The 19807-nt window shown below is 36.5% G+C and overlaps 2 protein-coding genes across 2 annotated transcripts; one reads left to right on the top strand and one right to left on the bottom strand.

Annotated features, from left to right (window-relative positions):
• Positions 1-364: 364 nt before the first annotated feature.
• On the top strand, positions 365-2133 carry LOC116198980 (gibberellin 3-beta-dioxygenase 1-like). The gene is made up of 2 exons (XM_031529261.1): positions 365-981; positions 1317-2133. Exons 1-2 carry the CDS (start codon positions 497-499, stop codon positions 1933-1935), a joined length of 1104 nt encoding a protein of 367 aa, XP_031385121.1. The 5' UTR covers positions 365-496; the 3' UTR covers positions 1936-2133.
• Positions 2134-15048: 12915 nt separating this feature from the next.
• Positions 15049-16588, bottom strand: LOC116199242 (probable 2-oxoglutarate-dependent dioxygenase AOP1). The gene is made up of 3 exons (XM_031529538.1): positions 16097-16588; positions 15598-15922; positions 15049-15508 (listed from the first exon to the last, which is right to left on the bottom strand). Exons 1-3 carry the CDS (start codon positions 16474-16476, stop codon positions 15254-15256), a joined length of 960 nt encoding a protein of 319 aa, XP_031385398.1. The 5' UTR covers positions 16477-16588; the 3' UTR covers positions 15049-15253.
• Between the last annotated feature and the right edge of the window lie 3219 nt (positions 16589-19807).

Below are 19807 nucleotides of genomic sequence, written 5' to 3'. Positions count from 1 at the left end.
CAATCCACGTTTGTATTGATATTTTTAGTTTTAATGATTCAAATTTGCAAAGTAAAGGGGCAGTACAGTAACGTGCCTTCACTTGGTAATCATAATGTTCATGGATCAATTTCCATCAAATAGAATTACTTGTGTCCCTTTATTAGTTTTCATCTCCATATTCTTGTACTGAACTCCTTCTTTTTAACCGAAAAATAATACAAATTTGCAAATTATGCTATATATAATAACAACAATTTCCAGGACATGTGCGTCAACAAACCCACAAAAGAAAATCACCCTCTCTCTCTTTCTCTCTCTCTCATCACAAATTGCAATTTGTCCTTGTCTTGTGATACCATCTCCTATATAAAGTCAGCAGCACATCTCATCTACCACCACTCACATTCTCATATCCTATGTTTTAAGTGCATCTCCTCAGTGCTCTTTTTATTACAAAGTTTATTCCTACACCTATAACACTAAATTCCCTCTCCTCTTTTCTCCAATTTTGAACATGCCTTCAAGAATCTCGGATGTCTTCAGAGCACACCCTGTCCACCTCCATCAAAAGCAATACCTAGACTTCAATTCCGTAAAAGAACTCCCCGAATCTTATGCATGGGCAAAATTCAACAACGATTACCCTTCATCGGTAGCCTCCAGCAAGGAGGAGTCCGTGCCCGTGATAGATCTCCATCATCCTAATGCACTCACAGTCATGGGTCATGCATGCAGGACTTGGGGAGTGTTCCAAGTCATAAACCATGGAGTTCCTGAAGATATTCTTCATCAATCTCTCAGGGAGGGAAAGAACCTCTTCTCCCTCCCGATGCAACAAAAGCTCAAGGCTGCTCGCTCTCCTGGTGGAATCTCGGGCTATGGAGTCGCTCGGATCGCTCCCTTCTTCGAAAAACTGATGTGGTCCGAGGGCTTCACCATTGTTGGCTCCCCGCTTGAACATGCCCAACAACTTTGGCCACATGACTACACTGGATTCTGGTACTTCAAAAAACACGTGCACGCGCACGCTCTGAACTTTTTCCTCCTAGCCAATAAAGGCCGGATCAACCAAATATATTTTAATCCTTGAAAAACTTTTAAGACATAAAGGGGGGTTTCCCTTTCTTCTAACCAAAACTGAGACTATTATGAACTCATCCATTTCTTAATGCAATTACCAACAAATCGTTTAACTGCACTATATATGCAACTATTTCATCCAAAATCTACCATTTATAATGTTTCATAAGATTCAATGTCGTAACGTATTGTGTCTGTTTCATTGGTGTAATTGCTAGGTTTCTTGACTTTCTTCTCATGTTTCACTTTTCCAGTGATGTTATCCGAGAGTACAAGAAAGAGATGAAGAAACTAGCTGGGAGGCTAATGTGGCTTGTGCTGGGATCATTGGGCATATCAAAGGAAGACCTTAAATGGGCTGGGCCGAGGGGAGACTTCTCGGGTGCCGCCGCAGCATTGCAGCTCAACTCCTACCCGGCGTGCCCTGACCCTGACCGCGCCATGGGCCTTGGGGTCCACACAGACTCGACCCTCTTGACTATCCTTCTCCAAAACAACACGAGTGGCTTGCAAGTTCTAAAGGAGGGCAGTGGTTGGATCAATGTCCCTCCAATCCCAGGTGCGCTAGTGATCAATTTAGGCGACATGCTCCAAATCCTATCCAACGGCCTTTACCAAAGTGTCCCCCATCGGGCGGTCGTCAACCGGACCCAACAACGGTTGTCGATTGCGTACCTTTACGGGCCTCCTGACAGCGTCCTCATCTCGCCCATACCCAAGCTTGTTGGCCCTGCCTGCCCACCAATTTATCGGTCGGTTACATGGACCGAGTATCTTCAGAGAAAGGCGAAGTATTTTAACAGGGGGTTGTCTTCGGTTAGGATTCACGCAACCAAAAACGGGTTACAAGATGTAAATGACAAGATAGTTTAAGTAGGCTAAGCAAGAGTGGAATGTGGCCCTTTTGTAATTAATGTGATTCTTCTTAGAATAAGGACTCAACTCATATGTTTGGAGGACTGAACACAGTTTGACTTTTAAGCCAACTCAATTAGAGACCATATTTAATCAAGTCAATCATATTTTGGAAAGGATCTATATGGGCCATAATTAAGTCAATTAAAGCTTAAATAGAGACCCATTAATTTGGTAACGAATTGGATGCTTTGAATGAATAAATATGTCCAAATCTCCCTCTGTCATGACTATATGATGGCTTGAGACGTTTGTGGTTTTATTCTTATTTTATCTCAATTAAGTCATTGATGGGTAAATCTAAGCTGTTCGTATGTATGAACTAGTACCATGCTGCACAACGATGACTTCATTGATCTCAGATTGGTTAATTTCCCCAGAGATATAGATAGGCCTCTATATCATAAGGGAAAAATGTAAACAAAGACTTTCCCAGTCCTGTCTCTTGTCCATTGTACTACAGAGAATTTAGAAAAAATGCCCTGAGTTCGATATTCTGGTAGAAGACACATAAACCGACACTCAGTTTAGGTGCCCTGGATATGAAGCAAAGATCTCTTTTTCTTTTTCATTGGAGAGAAGTAAAACTCCCACTGTTTACATGCAGTCGGGTCATTTTCGACTCAAAAATTCAAACTGATAGGATAGTAAATTTAAACATCTTAAGTATTCATAAAAATCCTCTTATTTTTTTCTAATCGGGGCAACAACTCCCAACGACCGCACCCTTCTTCTGCACCAGAATTGAACTTACATGAGGCGAACTCTGACCGCCCTCTTAATTGGGTCTTGCGTGGTGTGACTCGTGGACAAGTTCTCTACTTTGATACAAATTTCCACTCTTCAGACTTGGCCTATAAGTGATTACGCATATCTCCTACCAAAAGCTCGTACTTTAGGGATGACTACGGCCCAAAAACTTGTAGCCCACGTGAAAATTGACATGAGAAAAGTTTGATTAGATAAAAGAATATACATATATATATATATAATAGAGAGAATATGGTGTAGTGCATTAGCACACGCATTCACCTGATAACAAAAAGATTCCATATTAGATCCTCATGTTGACACTACGTGTTCTCATTTTTTAATTATTAGAAATTCTATTTTATTGTATTAAATCCATTGGCCTCTCTTGTAACAATATATATATATATATATATATATATATATAAACCACTATGAATTGGTTCAAGTGGTTGACACTTGTTCTTCTTCAGTAGGATTTCAGGTTCGAGTCTTGTGAATAAAAAAAATCAATATTGGAAGAGATTTACTCTTTAGTTGGTCAACATGATTTGAGCTTTTGGATTTTATAGTACATATCGAAAAAAAAGTATATAAAATATAAAAGGAAAAGAAAATAATCGAAAAAAAAAATGCTCTTCTTCCCCTCCTTCCGCGGAATAAGACACTAATCAAGATAAAGACGGCCATATCATTAGGTGCAACTTTGGAAGCTTATGCTATGATATGACACCGAGTGAGGGAAAGTGAAGCATTATTAAACACAAAATTTAAAATTTAAAAAGAAAAAAGGAAAAAGAAAAAAGAAAAAAGAAAAAAGAAAAAAGAAAAAAGAAAAAAGAAAAGCTTTCCAATGATTTCTCGTCGGCCGAAGCAAAAGAACATGAGGCCCTTGATCAAGAGACAATCTTATTATATGTGTGAGAAGTGTGCGTCTTTTCTAACTCTCACTTCGAAGTTTTCGGCCTTATTTATAAGGACAACATTATCGTTTTGCCTCTTCCTTACCCTGTATGTTCTGTAGCTGAAGATAATGCATAATGTGCCATCTCTGCTGCCACATGCCGCGCTACTTCCATTATTTGCACGGGCAGTGCTGCTTTTGCTTAGTGGGGCTCGGTCGTTTTCATTCTTGCCCTCATGATTCGCCTTCCTCGAGCCGTATCACTACCAATACCAGCTGCAGATTCTATTTTACGACGGAAGCACATGGAAACGTCTTCCCGAGTCCCAAAAGTTGAATACCTTAAGACGAAGGAAAGGACAAGGCAATGACGATGATGATAATAAGGACAGCTAGCTAAAGCCCAAGTCTGACTTGTTAGGAGCAAATAGAGGCAGCCACCTTTTCATTTTTTTAACTGTTCTGGGTGAATGACACATTTGAATAGCAGCTCATTGCCAAGTCCCAACACCTCTGCTAAAATTATCAGACATGTCGTTCGGCGGGTTTTCTTCTTGAGCTTCTCTAGGTTTTACCGTTACAGCTAAAACGGAAAGCTGCTGTGCATCCTGATGAGAAGTACAGGTTGAAGTTTCATATGAAAATGCCCACACAAAGGTTATTTGTGAAAGTGAATTCTCCGATAAGAAAAATCGAGACATATCGCAGTCGAAATCACTTGACTAGTATTTCACAAGCTGGTCTACTCGGAGAGGACGTAATTTCTGTGGCCTCTCAGTGCTTAACCAATTTGTCCTTGGCAAAGATCTGCTTCAAAAGGCAAAGTCACCTCTCCTTGTTGTCCCCAATGCTTTTCATCTCCAAAGATCTGATACTCATAGAAAACGTACAAATTGCTGTCAATTTTGTGTCTTTTCAGACCGTGTGCACCCAAATTTATCGCTCATGACTTCATCAATCAAGGCTTTCTAATTGTGATTGACAACGAAAGCTAATCATTGTACATTGATTTAGCTTAAACGAACCAAGAGCAGAACTTTGGAGATCGATGTATCTGAAGTGTCACCATTCAGTGGAAGACTGACAGGAGACACGAACCAATCCGGGTAAAATTTCCAGGTGTGGTCGAACTCAAATCCTCCATTTGGTATCTCCCAGTTTGTCCTTCTAGATCCTCGATACGATTTCTCGGTTGTCCTTTGTCCAAAGTCACCAATTATGCGTACAGTACATCCTACATAGATTTAAGAAAAGTCGGATCTTTCGTTAGCCCAAGGAGAGATCCTCTTCATATTTATGCAAAAGCACGCAAATAGCAACTTGTCTAGATCAAGAGATAATTACATCTTATCAATACCTAATTGACACCTAATCCAATAACCCATAAGAAAATCATATTGTCCATTAAGGTTCTATAGAATCCTCCAAAAAATGCACGAGTGATGGAGGATGTCTAGCCCTCCGTTGCATAGCAGAAGAAGGCCTGAGGATCGATCCAAATCTACAATAAAAATCTGGAGAAAATATTCAATGAGTATTACTCACTTTGGATGAGTAAGAATCAATCAAAATGCTTGTAAGTGAGAATCTGTGGAACTATTATGAAGCCAGTTTTCCACTTTCATATATTTTCATTGAGTGTTACACATCCAAGTGGACGAGTAATACTCACCCAATATTTACTAAAAAATCTTTGGAGACCAACAATGGCGTGCGCTATCATGCACAATATACGCTCCCTGTTGGTCAGTTCCTTGGGCAGTGATGGACCCATGATTTGGATTTAAGGGACGAGATCTTAGAAGGGGCTAATAGTAAGGTAAATTTTCCAAATTAAGGGGGGTTGGACGAATATAAAAAATTTCATCAAAATACAAAGAACAATATATAAATTTTCTTAAGGCATGAAAATTTTAAGAGGACAACTGTCTTGTCCATGCCCCCAACAAAAAAAAAAAGTCCTATAGAGAACACCAAGTAGCAATATTAACAAGGTAACAAGCCTATCTTTGCTCAATGCACAGACTATATTGGTCGCCGTGTAAGTAACTCAAACTTGGCCGAATTAACCTTTTGAAGCAATTTGTGTAGTCACTTAGAATTTTAAGTGATATGAAACAGAAGTTCCAGTTTTGATGCAGTGCTGTTTTTCAATTAATTAACTTCATGCAATGGGCATTAAACATTATTAAGTATATAGCTTACAAGTGAGAATTTACTAGTGTTTTGATTAAATAAGATATGATAGGGTATAATTGTATAATGAGGGTAGGATGATCTTTTCAGTTGAGTAAGAGGCATACTTGTGGTTGGAATGGAATCAACATTTCATCTATTCTATTTGAAAATTTTCTTTTTCGACTTTGTTGCACTTTTCAGAACTTGAATCCATTCCTTGAAATGATATTTTCTTTTAACTAGAAGGAATGAACATGAGCATTGCTCATTCCACCCTTTCGAATAAAAAAAAATGAAAGTGCATTTTTGTATATTCAGAATAGCATATTTGTAAATGTAAGTATAAAATAGATTAGAGTTTTAATATCCTTTTTTTGGCGAACGGAAGTTTTAATATTTTATGCATACTCTATCATGAATTCAATATTAAAAAAAATCATTTTTCTTCATCTTAAAACATATCACTTTATATTATACCCATTTCCATTCATTCCTAAATGTGACTTGAAATAAGGGAAAATATTCGATGAGTATTACTCATCCACCGTAAATAAGTAAGAATCAATCATAATGTTTGGACGTAGAAAGTTGTCGGATCACTCTGATGCTAGTTTCCCACTTTTACACATTTTAAGTCAATATTGTTCCGTCAAATTGATAAGTAACACTCACCTAATATTTGTCCAAGAAACGACCTCAACCGGAGTCCCCTATGTTTTTTGGGGCTCTTCATTTGGGCTCCTACCCTCCATCCCATCCCACCTCTGGGTTTTATCCTTGAGCCTGGCTCAAAACTTTCCCAGGAAACTTGGGCCCAGTTAGAAAGGAAAGATATCCAATTATTTTCAAGAAAGTGGGGATTATATGGGAAAACATTACATTAACATAAGCTCAAGAAAAGTGTTTGGTGCAGGAACAGTCCCATTTACTTTGGAGTAAAGAGGTCCTAAGATTGATCATCATCATCGGCCCACCAGTGTATTTATGCGAAGGTCTAATTTTCTCTGATCAGTACGATTTACTATTTAATTTTTCCTAAGTATGCTTATATATTATGTATATCCTCAGTTTATTGCGAAATATCTTCCCAGATGACCCACATATTGAAATACCCTCGTTGAACGGAAGAGGAAACATTATTGCATCTTGTTGGTGCGGATATATAATACTAGACTTGACAACAAGGCCTAAAGATCAAAATGTCTTTAATATCTAAATATAAAAAAGTAATTGAAAAAAAAATCCCAATTAGAAAGTAAGCAAGGAAGTCAGAAAGGTGAAGTGGTACTCACAAAGTGACATTTCTTGCTTTTCCTTTAATTTTTGTCTTTCTACGAATTATTAGGTTTATGAGTCTCTTATAAATTAAAGTATAGAGTAATTCAGCAGCCTTGCTATTGGAGCCGAGCATGGATTTACGAGGGTGACCCTCGGCTTGATCATGAGCAGCTCATGAGCTTGGACTGGCCATGACGAGGCTAAATCTAGCTCTCATTGTGGCCACACTCACCTTGTTATTATATTGCATTTGACAAGAAGAAGTTTGATGAAGCTTGTTGATGGTCATCTCAGGACAGCCATATATAAAATCCAAAATTTTCTCAATTAAATTTATAAATATGTCTGATAATATAGATTTGTTTATACAATTAACCAACATTAAAGAAATATAAATTCCTCTGATGAATGCGTAAAAATACTCGATAAACTCTGTGCTTCCACCTGTAAACACACTGAAATAGTACATTTTGGCCGGATGTTATAAATTCCTCTCTGTTAAGAAATTTCATCCCGAAATGTACATTATCCAAAATAAATTTGAATTTCTACCGGCACTCATTTATCCAAAAACCTAAGCTCTAATATTAAACATAAAATCCCAAATTTTCGCAATAAAATTCATAAATACTTTTGATAATATATGATTTTCAATATAAATATGAAATATTCAAAAAATAATAATTCGATCTAATAAATGAAAATCTCATGGGGGTTGCTGCAAATAAAACCTCAGTTTGACAGGGTTTAAGGGCAAATTTGGAAATTTGACGAACTGGATAGGGCAAGCAAGGATTCTGCTCATATATTCTTACCACAATATTTAACGGAAAAAGAAGGGCCGCCAAGTCAAAATCGAAAGGAACAAGAGTGTAATAGCACACATCCTTATTTGATAATCAATAGGATTTAGATTCGATATCTAATAAGACTATTTATATTTCTTTATTAGCTATCAGTTGTTCATTTTAGAAATTTTATTTTGAATCCTTAACGCAACCAAATTGATATGGTAGGGGCAGAGGCAGAGTCTGTCCGAACTTCGTTAGGGATAAAATCCCATATTCGTCCAACTAAATGTACTCTTTGTTGATTTGAAAGTTAATGAAAAATGAAAATTCTAGCATAATTTTGTATCCCATAACACGGATTCCCTTCACCGTTTGATGCATAGTGTGCTGCGAGAAAAATCATGTCCCATGATATGGAGTCATGCTAACATAACCGAATGAAAAAATAATGGAGTTCATATAGTCCACCTCGATCCATTGTTGGACGTTCCTCAGCATATGTGCGAGGTAATATTTGACATGACTTTTGAAACATGTCTAATCAAAGCTTTTGTGGTTAATAATGACAATTTAGGTCTTAATTAGGGAGTCATTATGAGTGGCTATTACGAAGACAGTTTAAAGACATAAAATGACCCTTGGCAGAAAAGAAAAAAATTTGATATAGTGACATCACATCTATATACAATTATAAAAGTTGGATCGATGTATTTCAAAATGTCACGTAGAATTGAAGAGTGCTTGCATTAAAGAAATTCTTAGTAATCAGGTGAGTCTTTTTAATTACGTATAAAATCTAAATATTGTTATAACATCTTAAAATTCTAAAATATTTTCCAATTTGGTACACAAGTCAGTTACTCTTTAAAGGTAGACCTTACAGAAATAATACAAAAAACTAGAGCAAAAATTTCTCAATATAAAAGTCCATTTTTCAGATAAATTTTACAATTGACTTGCAGTAATTATTTGATATTGTAAAAATTTAGATATGATTGATTTTAACAAATACTATTTCTTGAGATCAGTGTTTTTAAATTTAAATTTTATTGGAAAGTAATAATTCTTGAGATCAGTGTTTTTGTTTTTTGTTTTTTTATTTTGTTCATTTAAATAATGAGGAATATATTCTTTGTTGACTATAAATTATGCACTTTGTCATCCATATAAATTATTTTTTCATAATTATCGTCCCAATACTATCCAAAGGGCCTTTCATCTAGTTAATTTTAAATTTAGGCTCCATTTGTTTCATGTAAATGTTTTTTCATGTGAAAATCCATTCTGAGGAAAGTGATTTTCAGGAAAATAGTTTATTTTCGGGCGTTTGATACTATAAAAAGAAAATTAAGTTTTTATGTTTGGCTACACTACGAAAATCAATTCCGAAAATAAGACCTTCACCGAGATTAAGAAAACAAAGACGGAAAACAAAAGAACAGAGATAGATATGCAAGCAGAGAAGTGAATCTCGACCAAAAAAACAAAGAAAATGATCAAATTCAGTATTTTTCGGAGTTTTCTGTCTCACAAAATCCTTAAATCAATCCCTTCAACAATCGTAAAAACAACAGAGAACAACAATCAAAGAGGAACGAAGATAATGTCTCAATACTAAGGAACAAAGGAGGAACGAATCAGCAGAGAAGGGGATTTGGTATTTATCTATGTCACATGATTCAGTACAAGTAGCTCTTGGCGGCCTTTTTCTCTCGGCTGTCATCACCCCTTGGTGAGGTTGCCGGCGACGTCGCCGGCAGAGGTGGTCGCTGCCGCAAAGTCTTCCAACCCCACAGCTGCAGGGACGATTTCTTTTTGAGAAATGCTATATTATGTGAATCAGTCCTCCAAATTCATGCGAAAGTAGAGACAATGGCCAATTCGTAAATTACACAGTCCAAGGGTGAACAATTAATGCTCTCCCACTCGGAGCAATCGGAGGGTGTGAATGTCGGCAGAAAAGCATTTTCCCTTACTTTTTTGGTTGAATACAGGGATGATTTCGGGGGAGAGAGCGTCAGAGAGAGCAGGGAGAGAGAGAGAGAGAGAGAGAGAGTGGTGGTGCAGCGTGGGAAAAATAAATGTCCAAATTTTGTTTGATAAACGGGTAATTTTTGTAATTCTATTTTATTTATTTTTAATTTAATAATAGAATTATTTTTTTAATTTTTTTTAATTTCAATTCAATTTAATTTTTAATATTAAATTCTCTTAATTATTTTTTTTTTTACAATATAACAATACAATCATTATTTATTATCAATTATTTATTATTTTTTTATTTTTTTATAATTTAATAATATAATTATTATAATTCTAAATAAATATAATTATTTATAGTTGGAATGTGAAGTATCTTTGGTGTTATAATGCACTTTGACCGGAAAAGCTTTTTCAGTTGACCGAAGTGTTTTATGATTAAAAACATTGGGAAATGCAGAAATCCCTTCCCTGTAAAACCTTGAAACGAATGCAGCTTCAGTTCTAAATTTCGATTATTATTGATGAAATTTTCTGATCACTCTTCTTTACTTATTTGTAAATTAGATACGAATTTGAAGACAAGATCAGAGTATCTTTTTTTCTTATAAAAATCATATGAAAGAGTGTTATAAAATTGCATATGGATGAAATAATTCAGAAAGTCTCCATTATCAATTCGCATGATGTGAATCCGAAGTCAATAATTCCTCATGGGCATTACTTACATTTGAAAATCAGAATGGTGTAGAAAATGATAACATATTAATATTGGGATAAGTATACTTTTGTTCACAACTATTGATATGGCAGCTATGCCAAGTGTACATTTTTTTTTTTACATACTTTCAAGTAAATCAAGGGTGGGCACCCTCATCGGTGACCCCACCCACCCATCAAGCTCGCCGCAGGCTTAAACCCGACGACACGTGCGTTTGGGGGGTGGGGTCATTAGCTTGGGCGCTCCCACTCTCGAACCAGATCTCTGGAGTCAGGGTGGGGGTGGGGGCACACCTATAGGCAACCCCTACCACGCTCGCGACAGAGGTGAGCGAGCTCGATCGGGGGTTGGGATCTCTAGAAGGGGCGTCCCTCACCTCCGAGCTAGAGAGATGTGGGATTTGGGAACCCAAATCTCTTAGATCATCACTCGAGAGATCACCCAAATCTCTTTGAGTCGAGGGAGGGGGTGCCCCCAAACCGAGCTCGTTGATGTGTTTAGTCTCCACCAATGAGCTTGGTCAAGATAGGGGCTGTTGGCCAGGGTGTCTCCACCCTCGATTCACTCCAAAATTTATATAAAAATGAAAGATAAAATTTGCAAGGGGGAGAAAGACAAGGAGAGAGAGGGGGTCTAGCAACCACGAGCTTTTGATGACCCCTCCGACGAGTTTTATCGATCCACATTTGACCGCGAGGGGGAGAGAGGGTACGAGGAAAGAGAAGGCATACTGGTCTGGACATATGAGAGAACGGGAAAAAGGAGGGAGGGAGTGAGCAGGGTGGTCTTTTTTAATTTAATTTAATTTAATTTTTTAATTTAAATTTGTTAGTTAGAAATTAGAAATTTAAGAAAAAATATATATTTTGTTTTAAAGTCTGCGCCACCTTGGGTGCAGCTTTAAACATCATTTGCCATGTCACCGGAAGCTGAAGGCATCAGAGAAGGAGTTGACGGAATGTATTTGATTGAAAACAAATTGAATATTTTGCACGAAATTATTACTAAAAGTCCTTTTTTGTATAAAGTGTTACATCGAGTAAACTTTTTGTACTACATTATCCCGAGTATATATTTAGGATTTTTTTGGATTTTAGGATTAGATTTTTATTGGCACATGCCTTGAGACGAACATATAATGAAATTTGTGTGTTATGTCCTGTCCACTTAACTACGTCAAGTCACCGCAACTAATGTACTAATTAATTACCTCTCTTATAACTGAAAAAAAGGAAGCGTTAAAGCTTCACAGTGGAAGAAAATAAGTATCACATGAACTTGACTATAAGAAATATTTTAGCATTTTGTCCACCTTTATTTATTTATTTTTGACCTTGTGGATTCATATTACCTCATGAAATGAAATATTTCCCTCCCAATTGAAATAATGTATTGCTATTTTGCATCCAAACTAGTTAGTTAATACCATTGTTATCACAACCAGACTGGACTAGCCGGTTCAATCGATTTTGCTCCCAAACTAGTTAGTTAATACCATTGTTATCACAACCGAATTAGACCAACCGGTTCGACTAGACCGTCACCCTCTCCATAAACATTTAGTCAATGGGTTTATGAGTTTCCCTTTATTTTTTAATGATGTGCAAAATAAAATGTTGGAGGGAGGATTTGATCATGAGACCTCCCACTACCCACTAACATAACAATTTACTTCTTAATGAAGTTAAGCTTACCACTTGATCTATTTTCTCAATTTTCAAACTTTTATAAGACATCTAATAATTATTTTAGAGAGAGAAGTGTTGCATAAATGTATTTTCTCATATTTCTTAGAGTTATGGTTTGTTTAGTATCGATTTTCTTTATAATATAAAAATAATATAATTTATAATTGAATCTACCCATCGAACTCAGATTCGACCCAAAAAACCCTGAACCCAAGACTCGATCAATTCGATATTCGGTCCGGCTCTGATAACACTGGTTAATACATTTTTTAATTTGAATTCCCATTGAAAATTTTGAAAAATATGTTCGGAGGCTTGTCTTAATTCCAAGGGGGGATATTCTAATGCATGCAGGGGCACCCCAGAACGCATTCTCCTTAATCCATCGAGAGGGAAAAAGGAAAAAAAAAAGGAAAAGAAAAAGAGCATAGACTCCTTACTATTATGTGCTAAACACTTTGTTGTAATTCCTGGTCCATTTAACAAAAAAGTTTTTTTTTTTGAGTTTTCCTGAATTCTTATATTTTTGTCAGAAAACTTATTTATATTTTTTTATAAATATTAGTTTATTGGATTCCATCGTAAATCAATGATATTTTCCAACAGAAATTATGTTAGTAATTCCTTGGAAAATTATTTTATTTATGAAATTGATATTTATCTTTTTAGTATTTTCAAACTTTATTGTATATGGAAATTCCATTGAAAAAATCTTTTTTAAAAAATTAATTTTGACATAATTTTCAAGAAAAATGCCATCGAATACAAATTATTATTATTATTATTTTAAATTTTTGTCGAAGGAATTATGTTGGAGACCTACGAAAATATTTCCAGAATATTCCATGCGTCATTTGTCGGAAACCTTTCTAGTGAAATTTCCAACAAAAATTACCCAAAAGAAAATCCGCTAAAAATTTATAAGAGGAATCTTTTACTTTTTTGTAGTGATAGCCTCGAAAACGGGGGGACACGTTTGATTCGAGAAGCATGAACGTGAATTACTGGATAGGTAAAGGTTTTGTGACTACTAGCTATAACTCCCAAGGCAAATTATTATTATTATTATTTTTTTATCTTGGTATTCGAAAGTTTAATGAATCTCGATTAATATAGTTCGAGCCGATAGACCCACTAAAAAGTAAAACTCTTCAAGAATGAATTTTCTCTCTTCACAAGATTAAATTAATATTTTATTTAAAAAGCATAAGTGATTAACCATTTAAATCAAGTCACTGTTGTTCAAGGCAATAATTTACCATGCAACTTCACTTACGTGCGGAAGCGGTTGTGAATTTGCCTGGGCTCCAATTCTTGAAGCAGTAGCAGTTAAGGCCCAATCACAAATGGTTGGGAAAGGCAGGAAACTCCAATTGTGGGCGGCAGAACTGACAGCAAATAGAATTGGCAAGCTTGAGCCTAGCTGTTATTTTTTCTTTTTGGAAAAAAAGATAAAAATAATCTTATAGGTTTGACTTTCAGGTAATTTTGATCCAATAAATTTCGTAAATGCCGAATCAGTCATATATGTTTAATCTTATAGATGTTTTTTTATCCGTTTCATAATCTGTCATAATGGATTTTGACGTGGACTTCATGTCGGTAACCTTATCCATGTGGCAACGTACTATTGACTCAAAAATTAAAATATTTTAAAAATAAAAAAATTAAGAATAAGAAACCCCAGCCTTTGATGGCTTGGGGCGTCGCTGAGGATGAGGGGACCCCTTCTAGAGACCCCTCCCTCCCGGCGAGGTTGCCGGAAGTGGCCCCCCACCCTCGATCCAGTGTCCCCCTTCCTCCTACCCTCTGTTTTGAAAAATAGAGGGAAGGAGGGAGGTTGAGACCGGGTCGGGGGCGGGGGCCCCCTTTCGGCGACCCCTCCCTCCCGGTGAGGTTGTTGGAGGCTCGGCAACCTTGCCAAGGGGGAGGGGTCGCTGGAAAGGACCTCCCCCCCCCCCCCCCCCCCCCCCCCAATGTCCAGCCCGTCAAGGGCTAGGGAGTTTTCTTAAATAAAAAAAATTATTTTTAAAATGTTTTAATTTTTAAGCCAATAGTACGTTGTCATATGAATAAGGTTAATGGCATTAAGTCCACGTCAACAATTTCATTATAATTGGTTACGGAACGGACTAAAAGCGTCTAACGGATCAAACGTATAGGGGATTCGACACTTAAAGAAACTTATAAGACTAAAATTCTTTGAAGGCAAAATCTATAGGACCATTTTTGCATTTCCCCCTTTTATTTTTTATTTTGATAACGAGGGTGTACGAGCTAGGTCCGATTATTCTCACAGCCCACGTAAACACCTTGCAAGCTTATGGGATAGGTAAGTCTGCCACACGCCGTGCAAATGGCCCTATAGAGAGTATTCTCGTATATGATTTATGTGGTGACTTAAACTTGGATTTTCCTATGCGAGTCACACCGTTTAACAACTAAGCCAACCCTATTGGGTTTGAGCCTAGCTGTTATTAATAAAGAGGAGGGAGCAAAATGCGTTGTAGATGGCTTAATGGGAGGTCAGAGTCGAGAGCCCGAAGGAACATAAAGTCAAGAGGCAACTGATAGGAGGATCAAGAAGAAGAACCGTCAAGAGAGGGGTAAAAAAGAATTGTCATTGTAGCATGAGAAAGGACATTTTGACAGGCGCGAGCCCCGATGCGAAGCGTCTGCTTGGGAGAATACATAGCAGTTGATAGTACTACATGCGATTATGAAGATACAATGAGGATCGAACTTCACATTTTTAAGATAAAGTAATAGATTTTGAAACTGTTGACTATATGCTTATTAGTTTGCACACTCAATTCGAATTTGAAGATTAATTACAAGAACATTTATTATGATCTTAGTTATATTCCAACACATTGTGCAAGCATTTCCGTAATGGCATGCTAAAGGACGGACCTCTCAAACCTTGTCATAGACAAATAAAACCCACACATTTATTATTAATCGATGGAGACATTGACACTTTTGATTAAGCTTCAATTCCGCAGTAAGCTTTAACGGTGTACTCATGCTTTTTGCCTTCTGCCGACGCATAGAAATGGATCAGTTCAACATTGTTAAATGGTTTATACTTCAGAGGGTGATCTTCATCAACAAGCTCGTCCGGAACTTTGACAATGCCACTGAGGAACGAGAATAACCCAAGCGTGTACCTCGTGTTAGTAATTGTTCCTTTCATGCTCACTCTATGGTCGCATGAACGTATCCGATCGTTGCTCCATCCCTACAGTGCATACCAAGAAAATCGTTTGATTGATCTTTCCCAAGCCTCCAAAGAGCTCTCATGTCATAATTCTCATAATAGTGACTTACCATGCTAGCGTCGCCCGCCATGACCACGAATGATGAGGGTGTGAGGTTGAAACCGATCCACTCGCCCTCCTTCGTTTTAACTTCTAGGCCGTTGACATTATTTTGGTGGAGGATGGAGAGGAAGGTCTTGTCTGTGTGGCGAGGGATTGCATTGTCACCCTGATTCGTGGTGCTTGGAGCTCTGTATTTTAGGAAACGGAGGAGGTAGCTTGTCGATGCAAGATGAAAGTCGTAGTGCTTCTCCACGCCATAGTTCTCGAATATCATCCGCACCACCATGTGGTCCAGCTCCGCCACAATCGTCGAGTATGAATGTACAGTTTCACTGACAAAGTAAATCATATTTAACAGGAAAAAACGAAGAGAAGCAAACTACTAGCTCATAATAAATAGCATGAAAATACGAAATCAAGCTTCGGAAGTGAACTACTTCCCCGCACACAACAGAAAGCTTATCAAGCTCAATAAGTTGAGATATTTCATAAATCGATCAACGTACCAGAAACGGTCATTCCCATCAGACCACATCAGCTCAGTGAACTTCCTAACCTCTTCTCTATTCGTAACATAGTCGATGCCAAGACCTTCATGCAGAGGGATGATGGGGATTTGCCCTACATATCCATGGTAGGGCTTGTCATTGATGTTCTTGCTCTTAACCTCTACGGGGAGATCAAAGAGCTCATCGGATGCCCTAAAGATTGCATCATCGAGCTCCTGCGGCAATTTGTCATACAAAGCGACAAAGCAACCGAACTCTTCAAGGGCGATGCACAGTTGTTTGGCCGCTGAAAGCCATGCATCTGTGCCCGGCTTCACATCTTCCTTGGTGAAGTCTACGATTGGAACCCTGGTAGATATTGTTGGTGATGAACCCATTTTTCTGAAGTGAGGACTATTGATTTAAGTTATGTAATTGGTTATTGTAAAAGTTAATATGCAATTTATCTTGAAGAAACAATTGCTTGTTCTCTCATATATATGAGCTCTGCCGAGCGAAGGGCTAAAAGGAGGCGAATCGATTACTTAGATAACATGAATCATCAATTGATACGTTTAAAATTAGCCGATTGATTTGGACAGAACATTTTGAATGCTTTAATATGGAGTTGGTCCCCTAGCATGAATCAGTTCATGGTGAAGAAAAAAGTATCTGTATTATAAAATTGTGCTTGTAGTTTAGCATGTTTCTTAGTGTCTGGTTTTATAAGTGAGCAATCGTTCCCACCACATAAACATAATCAATCACAAAAAAGTATTTTTCGAATATCTAGTAGTGGTTGTTCTTTGCGCGATCATGATTGATCTTTAGCTCGGTCGGTTGTTCTTATAAATGTATTGGGTACTTCTCAAAGTTGGTCCAGTTCTAAACAAGTGTTATTAGTAAATGATTGATGCCCAATTATTGCCATACACATAAATTTTAATAGGATGGCAATCGTCAAATATTGTTGTCAGAGATTGACATTAACACTTTTATATGTATGGATTGAAACAATATAGAAGTGGTTGTTTTGTCTATTTTGATGTACTGATATGCTTTTATAGAGTTAAGATGGTTTACTCCGATATTATTAGGGGACAATAATAATTTGCCGTCAATATATGGATAAATGGGGAAATTACAGAAAATGTCGATCGATGCCAATATCTCAGAGTGGTCCTAATTAATTGATTCTAAAATGAAAAATGGATTTTAATTATGACATTGTATTATATCATACCATATATCATAATTAAGCTTTATGGCGCATCTCTATTTCTTGGGACCACTGCCATCCCTATCCTTATAACCGAATAACACATAATAATTTTTTAGAAGTACAACTTGATGGAGCAAATATTTAAGTCCAAGCTTGGGACCAAGATGTTAAGGACGTGTAATGTGACATCGCTTCTAATATTTATATATTATTCCTTACATTTAGAAATAGTTTATGTCAATTTTTTCCAGCATAAAACAAATATGAAGTCGCTGGACACAAAATTTGTTTACTGGCTAAAATATTAGAATGAGATCCATCTAAGTTGGTATAGTAGTTGAAAAGTTTTTATGCTAGAGTACAAAACACAAATATTCAATCTTTTTTGTTTCGGTTACAAATAGAGTCATGGAAGTTGTCTTTTTTTTTCCTCGATCATTAAAAATTGTAGAAGATATCATTCTCGTAATTCAAGCAGATTGATAATTAATGATTAATCTCTCTGCATTTTTTGTAACTCAAACTTGTATTCCCTATTAACAGGATTAAAACATCTTACCACTTAAATAACACTCTATTGATAATTGTCATTTTTTTTGTTAAACTGGAAGTTGTTATTAAGTTCTTAGTTGTAATGCTCGTGAATACACTTCGTGAAGTCTATTTTCTACCGGTGGACTTTTTTGATCTTATTGTATTGTTCTATGTTTTCTTCAGGATCGTTTGATCTCTTGTTTTTAATCCGTAAGTCCTTTCTATAATATACATGTGTTATTAAAGAAAAAAAGAAGTTTTATAATTTTGATCTCTTACAATTTCTGTCCCATCCTTTCATAATTTATATAAGAGATTTGTTTTTACGACAAAGAGAGTATAGGAAAAATTGCTCTTGAAATTCCATGGACTGAACACTTAAATTTATTTCCCCTTATCGAGTATAGCGTAATAGTACATACCCCTCACCTGGAAGTTAAGAGGTTTCGATTCGATACTCGTGATAGGACTATTTGTAATTCTTTCTTAGTTATTATTATTAGCTCTTAAACTTTCTGTTTCATTACACTAAACCTATATACCTTATTTGTAATCATGAAAAAAAAAAAGAAGAATTTCTTTTTCCCTCACAACACTTGCACTTCTAAAAATTCAAACTTGTACTCTCCTATTGAAAGGGGTTGATATTACCTATCACTCAACCATCAGCGTGCTAGTTAAATTCAAGTTTTCTTTTTTGACTACGTGTCTGCTTTTGGAGCCCCAATTACTCGCCCAAGAGATGGCAAATGGGGTCAGCCGCCCATCCCATCGCCGTGTCTGGCGGGTGATGACCTGGCCCAGTGGTTGTGCCGACTGCCCAACCACTTCAGCTATAGGTTATGGTTTTTATTAGTCTCTGGTGAAATTCTGTTTACTTTATTCAATTTCATTTTTTTTTTGTTAATTTGACGTCGCAGGCTCGCAGCTAACATAACAAAAAACAATTAAAAGTGATCGAAATTATTACCATCATGATAGATTTGACAATAAAGTATAAATACTATACTTTTAAAAGAAGAAAAAATGTACATACTAAATCTAGGAAAAACATATAGCTACATGATTTGGGGTATCGCTACCCCAATTAGAAGTTACTAAATCTTATTGTCAACTTGAATTAAATAAAACTTTTAACTAGAATCAATAAGTTGGTATGGAAACTAATAGGCTAAAGAATTATAAATGGATTTTACAACAGAAAACGGACTACTTCGATATTTACACGGTAACTAAAAAAACTTGTTGATTATGTGCAAATAATACAATTTCTTTATTGAAAATTCTACAGTGGTTGATTTAAAAGAAAAACAACTAGGGTAGTTGATATTATCTCTGCTGTTAGATTTCAAATGAACAATCTTCTTTGTGCAGGTTGCAATAATATTTATGTAGAATGATAATTGCACAGCCATAATTATTTGGACGAAAGAATGATTTCACTACAAGAATAACAGCCCGTACTGATGGAATTTATGGAGGGAAAAGCTCCCTCGGTAAATTTATGTCTGTATTCCGTCGATACTGCTAGTTTCACGCGGCCAACGGAAGCGAAAAGGAACAGAAATTTAAAATTTTCTACCCGTAAAACTAATTCCAAAACCTAGCAGAAGAATAAGAGTAAATAAAAGCGTACCTGACAATATTATTGTCGACCGAGCGTCTCACGCGTGACGCCTTTACCGGTATCCACACCGATTTTGTCGACGCGTCTTCAAAATCGACGATGCTAGCGACTAACACTCGAAAAAAACACCGATGCAACACCCGAAATTTTTAGACTAATGGACCTAATTTGAGTTCAACAATTCAACTCAAATTATATTTATATATACTCACATGTATACATATATGCACACACGTATATATATAAGCATACACATATATTATATCTTTCTAAAGCATATGTCTCCCTCTGCCCCTTTATAAGCATAAGCAACAGGGGAGGGAACTTTTCTAAATCCCACCGATGT

The sequence above is a fragment of the Punica granatum genome, chromosome 3 (assembly GCF_007655135.1).
Source record: "Punica granatum isolate Tunisia-2019 chromosome 3, ASM765513v2, whole genome shotgun sequence".
In the NCBI taxonomy this organism is placed as follows: Eukaryota; Viridiplantae; Streptophyta; class Magnoliopsida; order Myrtales; family Lythraceae; genus Punica; species Punica granatum.
Note: the sequence above shows the minus strand (reverse complement) of the source record. Positions and strands in the feature narration are given on the sequence as shown.